This window comes from Abrus precatorius, unplaced genomic scaffold (assembly GCF_003935025.1).
Source record: "Abrus precatorius isolate BTA unplaced genomic scaffold, Abrus_2018 Scaffold11, whole genome shotgun sequence".
NCBI lineage: Eukaryota > Viridiplantae > Streptophyta > Magnoliopsida > Fabales > Fabaceae > Abrus > Abrus precatorius.
The window spans coordinates 2,851,746-2,861,257 of NW_020874303.1; the positions used below are offsets into that span (position 1 = coordinate 2,851,746).

A 9,512-nucleotide genomic window follows, 5' to 3' on the forward strand; every position below is an offset into this window, starting at 1 on the left:
ATCAGTGAGTAATAAATTATAATATGTTAAATTTAAATTAAATATATATATATATATATATATATATATATATATATATAAAAAAAAACATTTAGTGTAGGATGTGAAAGCAATTAACGAAATTGGCGAGCATGTTTTTAATTTCATTATGAAAGGAATTATGGCACCAAAAGCGGAGCGAAATGGCAAAACCACTCTGTTATGCGTTCTTTTTGATTGGTCAATTTGGTCAAAATTTGTCTACATAATGCTAAGCAATAGTGTTGACACTTGACAATGAATAATGAAGCTCATTAATGTTAATGAAATAGTGTTATTCGTTATATGCTTATATATATTCAATGGGTGACGTGTAAGAATTGATAATCCATTGGACCCCATTGATGAATTAGCCTATAAAGGCCAAGCACCCGACACAGTGTGCTGTGTTGTATTGTAAAGAGTGGCTATTTATCTTTGCTTTCTTCCCTTATGCCAAGGGTTATGGTTATGGCCACCCAAATGCCTTCTTTTCTCTTTGCTTCTCTAACACTTCTCTTTTTCTTCTCTTCTTTGGAAAAGGGCTTTGCCTTTCAAACCAGAAGGGAGAACAAAGAAACCAATAATCTTCATCAACATACTCACCTTGTTCATCTCAGCTCTCTCTTACCATCATCTTCTTGCAGCTCTTCTACAGGTTAATTCAATCTTACAGTGTTCTTTTTGCCTCCCAATTTATATGTTAATTATGCTTCATTGGTGAATATTTTTATTTACATGCATGCATGCACCTACTTTGTACTATTTTATATATATGTAGATATTGGTACAAATATAGAACATGAAAACATTCTCAAGTCTAATCGTTTTGGTGTTCTGAGAAATTAATCATGTATCTGCTTCATTAAGAAAACTAAGAGAGAGTAAACAAGCAATGAGACCTGATAGCAATGCATTATTTAACATATTTTTAATTATTTTTAAAAAATATTAAAAATAATGTGTTAGAAAATGTATTTTGAGTATTTTTCATAAATATTACTTTCAATCCTATTTAATAAATATTTTATTTATTAATATCAATACAAAATAGTTATATGTTATAAATTTAAATGAATAAATGCATCAACTTATATAGTACAAAAGTAAATGCTTTATTAATACAAATAAATACAGGTATAAAAAGATATAACAATTAATATATATTTAAAAATGAATTTTCATTTATCATATTTTAAATAAAACATTTTCTCATAACTATTTCTTTTAACTAAAACTAAAAATAATAATAATTAAGTCTAGATTCAATTAAAAAAAAAAGACGATTGACATAGTCGAATGTAAAATAATAATACTTTACATGTATAATTGGATGACGTTAACAGTTTTTATATCATGTTTAATTATAAAAACATAATTAAATTTAATTAAACTCAGTTTTACGAACACAACCCCACAAAAATGGAAAAACGTTGCTTTCAACCTAGCGTTGAACATCGTTTAGGCTCTTGTATTTCTTTTACGTTTATTTTACGTTGCTTTCAACCTAGCGTTCGACATCGTTTAGGCTCTTATATATATATATTATAAAAAATTGAAAAAATATTTCATTAAAAGATTAAAAAAAACACTTATTTTCATTGTTTTTAATATAATTTTTATTGATTATTTTTTATTTATTAACTCCTTAATAAGTGACTTTAGCAAACCCTGCATTTAATTGCACCAAGTTGGTGTAACCTTTCAAGAGCGTCAGAGTCATTTCTTTCAGGGTCGGCTCACAGAGAATATTCACATGAAACCACCAATATCACATATTCAAGATAGGAAGGGATAAAGGGGGAAAAAAGCAGGCCACCGTCCACATATTTCTTTATTCGATAATCCATTATTGTTCAATTTTTAATTTCATTGTATTAACAGTATAAAAATTTTATATTGTTAATTAATTAAAATATATTATAAACATTATTTTTATATTAATTATTATAAAGGTTATTCATTTTTATTAATATGACAATCTATAACAGTATGTAAAATTTTACATTATCAGTGTATTTAAATTATATCTCATATTTTTTTTACAAGTAAAAAATATAGAAAAGTAATAGTGATTAATTTTTTTTTTTAAATTATAAAACTTCATGTAAATGAAGATTTGAAAAAAAAAGTCTTTAAAAATGTAAAATAAATGTTAAAAATAATGAAGCCATATATACCATAGTTAGAAAGCATATATAACAAAAAAATTCATCATGTTAACAAAAATATAAATCAAATTTATAATATAATAGTTAAAATCAACAAACTGTTACAAATTTCTTGACTTAATAGCAGTAGTAGCGTAACACCACTTAAAGTATATATCTCTGCTGAATATTTGCTTAGTTACCTCAATCACTTGAATATATGATAAACTTAGTATTGATTCTTTCAAGCCAAAACTGAATTAAATGAATTTGATTATATATTTGACTAATTTCTGTAAAGTCTTTTACATTTCAAAAATGACTTTCCTTTCCTTTGTTCTATCTTTTCTCTTTAGACATGTATATGGTATGGGGACAAAGTTCTTAAGTCTATTGTCACGGGTCAGTGTTCACATAAGGTTAGGTCGATTTATGCTTTATGACTATATGAGACTCAGTTGTCACGGGTGAGCATAGCCTTATGACTATGAAAGACTCAATATATGAGATTTTCGAAACAACAATCCAAAAGTTTTGATGAATACTGATGAACTAGCTAGTGGGCATTGAATTTTGTTGTTTTATTTACTAATCTTCGAAGAAAACAACATTCATTAACGTTTGGTATTTCCCCAAATTAAACCCATTATTATTTTAAAATAATAATAATAATAACATGTGGCTGATTTTTCTACCCACTCATCTTTTTTGGTCAAACTTTATAAGTACACAGACGAAGTCGTGGTTTTTTGGACTGCTGAAGAAATTGACAAAATTTTGGCCAAAAGATCTTGTCGAGATGAAACATGGAATCTTAACTTCGACAAGTTTTTCCAATTTCAATAGAAGCAAAGAAAGAAAAGGAAACCAAAAAGTTTCGTTTTGGTCAATGATTTAACATGATGGGGATACTGTTATTACACAGCAGTGTGATTGGGAATGGGATTTGAGATTATAGGATCAAATTCTAATCAACTTGAATTAATTTTACCATGTTTCATAAAAGATGCCAGTAACCCTTTTGCATTTAATTAATTGCTGGGTTTAAACGTAAATTATATAATAAAAATACGCTATATATGACTGTATTAGCATATACATTGAACAATTAGTTAAGCCTTAATTATAAGTGCATTGATTATATCATTTGAGAGATGAGATCCAAACAACAAATTATGATTAGCCAAAGAAAACAGGTGATATGTAGCTGTCTGATCATAATAAGTACACTTAGAATTGTAGCACCCGTGACCCACGAAGCCCTTCAATTAATTAAAGAGTTTAATTAAGGTAGTTAATTTAAGTAATATATATCTATTTTTTAATTAAAGCTTTTGGTTAAAAATATACGTAGTCTTAGAAAAAAAATCATTTATACAGAATTAATATTAATTCAGTTTTATGGTATTTTACTATTTTAGCTCTCCGTACGACTGTACCTAACTAATTATAAGACACAACTGGTTGTGGATATAAATAACGTCAACCACTAATTGAGATAGTGCTTGTTAACCAATTCAAGATAAGGTTGTTTTTGAGACATCATTTCCAATATATGTAGCTTTCGTTTTATACTTATTCTCAAGTGGTAGACATTACACACACACACATATTCTTCAAGATAAGAGCACTAAATTATGACTTTTGTTGTATTCATGCCATTGCGTGAGATTTTATTTACATATGAAAATAATATATGATCCAATATCTGTTTATATTAGATGTTAAACTTCAACAATTATATTATTTAATATATTGAAATAATGAAATGCATATAAATATATAATAAATTATAAATAATTAAAGTTTATTCTTTTTGGTCTCAAGTACTCTCTTCTAAAAGTGTAATCTTTATGTTAAATCAATTTTGTTATTCACTTAAACTTTAACGTAATGGTTACCCATCAAAGATTTGACACCACTAATAATCAAATTCAGGTCCCAAAAGAAAAGCATCATTAGAAGTGGTACACAAACATGGGCCATGCTCCCAGCTGAATAATGATGGAAGAACAACACACAGTGATATTCTAAGGCTTGACCAAGAAAGGGCAAAATATATTCACTCAAGGCTCTCTAAGAATTTGGGCCATGACAATACTGTGAAGGAATTGGACTCTACTACCCTACCAGCCAAGTCTGGTGCCCTTATTGGGTCTGGGAACTACTTTGTGGTGGTGGGTCTTGGTACCCCCAAAAGGGACTTGTCACTTATTTTCGATACTGGCAGCGATCTCACTTGGACTCAGTGTCAACCTTGTGCTAAATCTTGCTACGAGCAGAAAGATCAAATATTTGATCCATCCAAGTCTAAATCATATTCCAACATCACATGCAAATCTCCACTCTGCACTCAGCTCGCTACAGCTACAGGTAAACCTTTAATTCTCAATTTCAAGATGCATATATATGATGGAAAACTTAACCACAAAATCATGATTAATTATGTTGTATGTGCTTTTACTTTTGAAGATTGAAAAAAAAAAAAAATCTAAATTTGACTAATCCAAATATATTTGCATGCTAGAGTTGATAAAAGTAAGAAAGTAAAATGTTAAATACGCAAATGATGACATAAAATAAATGACATTATATAAAGAGAAGAATTATGCAGATTTCATAAAGGAAACTAAGTTAATTAACTCTTACAATTTCAAGAAATAAATAACAGTGATCCATTTTTTTCTTATTTAATTTGATGACATGTTTTTTATATGATGAGATTATTATTTCACTTTTGATGCAATTATTATTCAGGTAACGAGCCAGGATGCTCTTCATCGACACAGGCATGCATATACGGCATTCAATATGGTGATCAATCTTTTTCCATCGGTTACTTTGGCAGTGAGCGGTTGTCGGTTACATCTTCCGACGTCATTGACAACTTTTTATTTGGCTGCGGCCAAAACAACGACGGCCTTTTCGGCGGCGCCGCTGGCCTAATAGGCCTCGGCCGGCACCCCATTTCCCTCGTGCAACAAACATCCTCAAAGTATCACAAAATTTTTTCTTACTGTCTTCCCTCCACCTCTAGTTCAACTGGCTATCTTACCTTTGGCGGCGCCGGCAACGGTAACATCAAATACACTCCCTTCTCCACCCTCTCCCATGGCCACTCCTTCTACGGCCTTGACATCACCGGCATTGCCGTTGGCCGCGCCAAGCTTCCTGTTTCCTCCTCCACTTTTTCCTCCGGCGGCGCCATCATTGACTCTGGCACTGTCATCACACGGTTGCCACCAACTGCATATGATGAACTCCGATCAGAATTTAGAAAGGGCATGTCGAAGTATCCAATGGCCAGTGCATTGTCCATATTGGACACTTGTTATGATCTTAGTGGGTACGACGAGGTTTACATTCCAAAGATAAATTTTGTGTTTGCTGGCGGTGCCGCGGTGGACTTGCCGGCGGTGGGAACACTTTATGTGGCAAGTGCAAAGCAAGCGTGTTTGGCTTTTGCTCCAAATAGAGATGACAGTGATGTTACTATATTTGGAAATGTGCAACAGAGAACCCTAGAGGTTGTTTATGATCTTGGTGGTGGTAGGATAGGGTTTGGTGCTGGTGGGTGCAAGTGAGTTTGATTAGTGGCATTAAGCATGTTTTGGGCTAGTTCAGGAGAAAGAATTCTTAATTGGCTCTTGCATTTCTTAATTGTGTATTTATAATGGCTTATATAATCATATATTATATATAGTAGAAATAGAAAGGGGAGAAAATTATGTGGAAAAAATAGTGATAATTGAAGAAAAATATATAGATTGAAGGGGATGTCATGACTCTCTAGGTGTGCGATTGCTTGCAATTGTACATAGATATGTAATGTGAAACAAGTGTAAACTTGTCCTTGTTATTAAAGGTTTATTGAATAAATTTAAAACTTATTGTTCTGGATTACTTCGTTTTGTTATTTAGCTTGATCATGATGATGTTTTTTCTGTATATATATATATATAATATTTATCATGATGTTTTTTATTTTTAAAAATGATATACACTGTAACAGATATATGTTATGCAGTGATGACAGCAAGGCTTTGAATGCGACTGAACTATGTTGGCTTTGGTCCACTTTTTAAAATTTTGTGGAGTAACAAAACTTTATTTGGAAATAATTTATGGTTGAGTTTCTAAATGGAAATAAACTTAGGCAATAAAATTTATTTACTAATTTTCTAAAGGGTGCCCAACAACCTAGGGCCCAATATAACATGGTTGAGAGTCTTGACTATGCATATGCCTATTCATTTTGTGCTGTTGTTGGGTCAGGGATGGCAATATATACCAAATTTGCTTTGACACTTTCAAACTTGGGCCTCTATACATAATTTTGTAGCTTCCCAAAACTCTCTGCTCCTTTGCCTAGGAGATGATAGGCTGAAAACGAATTCACTTTCAGCCAAATCTGACTAACTGGGCTCCAAGTTGATTAATTTTGCTTCTCTGATTAAGTAATGAATCTCAGCTTCTATAAAACACTGAGTTTCTCATCTCACTTACAACTGTCAAAACTGCATATGAGAAAACTATGGATTATAAAAAAGAAAAGGAAAGAAGTAAAATACTTGAGAGCAAAGGATATGTTTCACTGTTATTAACAAGTCTTTATTATACAACATTACTTTTTTGGGGTACAATTAAACCAAAATTTGCTATTGTCATACAATTGTGTGGGGGTATTATTAACTTTAAAGTTAACCTACAATTTTTAAGGTAATTATTGTGATACTAATGAAAGAATGTGCAAGTGACAACGAAATAATATATCCATATGGCAAAACCAACGAATAATCTAGAGATTAACCTTGAAGGTAGATACCATCCCCAATCGTATTTCTACAGTTCAGATTTGGTGTAGTAGTTGGTTTTCGTCAAAATCAAAGAAACATGTTTTTCCCCCCTATTTGCTACCAACAGGTGAAAACTATATTAAATACTGTTTAAACTTATAAACAACTTATAAAAATAATTTATAATGTTGTTTCACTTACTTTCATGAGTTTTTTAATATAATTTGAATTAAACTATTTTAATTAATTGTATAATATAATTTTTTATATAAAAATTAGTAAAAAAATATTGAATTAAAATATGTATTGAAATAATTCTAAATCCAAAGCATGTGAAAGTGGGCTAGCTGCCGATCTCTGTGTCTGTCAGCACAATTAACCACTTTGGAACAAGCCTAGTTGACAATCACAAAACGGCTCTGGCTTGGCACCTTGTCTACTAATCATTTGCATTATAAATAATTTGGAGAAGTGTAATGGCTCCAAAAGAAGCAAATCTTGCAAATGAGCTTTGTCCAAGTTTCAAGTTCATTGCCTTTGTTTATTGCTTATGATTTCATGGTTTGCTAAGACAAAAGAACCATACACAAAAGTAAGGGCTTTAAGCTTACACGTATTGTTGTTTGCATACTAATGGATGCTTTCCATTGGTTGCCCTAATTCTCACTCTACGCCTCCCATGTGGTGGACCCACCACCAGCTGGTCTCGTGTCATTTTTGCTATTAAATTTCTCTGATTGCGGTGATTGAGGGAAAAACATTCATTGATTTCTCTAATTTAAAATAATGTGAGAATAATATTCAATATAGAAAAGCATAGTTACAAATTTATAAGTTCTTCACTCTTCACTATGATCAAGAATCAGCCACCAAAATTAGACATATCAAAATTTCGACCAAAGTTGGATGAATGTCAAATCGTAGATCTATCAAAAAGTCCAACTGGTCCAGCCCTAATCCTAGCCCATGTGAGTTAGGGCCAAAAAGTCCAATAAATGAAAAGTCCTATGAACTAAAAAGCCCACAAAACTAGGGTTAGGGTCAGGACTTTAAGGGTAAAAAAATTTTAACAATTACAAATTTCTAACTTAATTTTAACTGCATTCCTAACTATCAATCATGCAAAAACAACATCTACACTCTTAAAAAGCAGAACTAATAATTTCTAAAAACAATTAAACATGTAAGATACACTCAAATATTTCATAAGCAATTAAATATTAATGTATTAACATAATTTTTATAAATAATCTAAATTTACATAAAATCATTTATAAAAAGAGAAAATCAGTCTAAATGCAAACAGAACCAATTTCAAGGGCCCAGCACAGATAAAAAGCAAATAACAAAAAATTCACAAAGCCAATGTGCCACTACAAGACTCATCATTATTCAGTGTAGAGTAATGTTGAATACGTTAAAATTGTCAACTGTTAATTCACCTCTGTCATTTTCTCTCTGCAAGAAACAAAAATAAGATGATAAAATAACTAGTAAAAGAGAAAAATTAACACATTAATTTTTGATAGATTCATACTTCACTTACTTATTAGTCTTCAATATCTTGTTGCATATTCGACTATAGTATTTTTGTCTCATCATTATCTAAAACTCAAAAACAATAAAACTAGAATTATGTTTGTACAAATTATATGAAAATCATAAAAGGTGATTATAATAAATATTATCACTTTGACTTTTAACAAAGTCATGCAACCAACTCCTAGTACAAATTAACATTTGTACATTTTTTGGAAGTGTAGAGCTTCTATATTTAGTGAGAACACTCCACCAATGCTAAAAGCAGATTCTTCTATAGTGATTGAAATACTAAGCACATATAGTACTAATATAAAGAGTGTGAAAAATCTCTTTTCATTATTCTTCCAATAATGAAGCACATCAATTTCTATACTTTTTACTTGAAATGTGACAAAAATATTGCAGCAACTTCTTGGACTCATTATTTTCAATTTTTCATGCTTAGTTGTCTCAGCCAAACCCAAAAGGACACTTTCCTTGCACCCAACTCACTCTTAGAGCCACGTTTTTCAGAAAAAGTACAATCATGACACCCCTCTCTAATCATATACTTACACTCTCTCTCGACACAACAAAATTACAACAATGTTGCCTCGCTTAATTGAAATCAAAGGGCTAAAAATAACATTAATTATATTTTCACATTCAATTTTTTCTCTTCCCTTTACTTATACTTATACCACACCCAAAATCTGGGCATTAAGGTATCATTATTCACGGCAGTTCCCACACACTCTCTCGACTTCTTAGTTTTTTCTCCTTTATGTTCCTACTTTTCATTGTTTTGGATGTTTGCTTTTGCTTGCTGGGATTCTCTTGACTTTTTAGTTTCTTCTTCTACTGTTTAAAGAGAAGTTTTGGAATGAAAAGCTCTCTCTCTATTCTTTCATAAAACAATACTTGAGAGACAATACAAATGCATAAATGTAGAATAAATTGTTGAGTCATGACATACCTTTTTATGGAAGTGGCTGGTGAAAGAGAAACATAGCAGTGAAAGAGGAGC

At 31.0% G+C, this 9,512-nt stretch overlaps 1 protein-coding gene across 1 annotated transcript; it reads left to right on the forward strand.

Annotated features, from left to right (window-relative positions):
• The first annotated feature begins 434 nt into the window (after nt 1–434).
• LOC113854625 (aspartyl protease family protein At5g10770-like) lies at nt 435–5,901 on the forward strand. Its single transcript, XM_027485748.1, has 3 exons — nt 435–676; nt 4,107–4,541; nt 4,926–5,901. The coding sequence occupies exons 1-3, from the start codon at nt 472–474 to the stop codon at nt 5,750–5,752; spliced, it is 1,467 nt and encodes a 488-aa protein (XP_027341549.1). The 5' UTR covers nt 435–471; the 3' UTR covers nt 5,753–5,901.
• Nucleotides 5,902–9,512: the final 3,611 nt, after the last annotated feature.

Excerpts from the sequence above, each read along its gene's own strand:
- LOC113854625 (XM_027485748.1), top strand. The coding sequence starts at position 472 with ATGCCAAGGGTTATGGTTATGGCCACCCAAATGCCTTCTTTTCTCTTT. Across the intron at positions 677-4,106 it reads TTCTTGCAGCTCTTCTACAG|GTCCCAAAAGAAAAGCATCA; the intron begins GTTAATTCAATC and ends AATCAAATTCAG. Across the intron at positions 4,542-4,925 it reads TCAGCTCGCTACAGCTACAG|GTAACGAGCCAGGATGCTCT; the intron begins GTAAACCTTTAA and ends ATTATTATTCAG.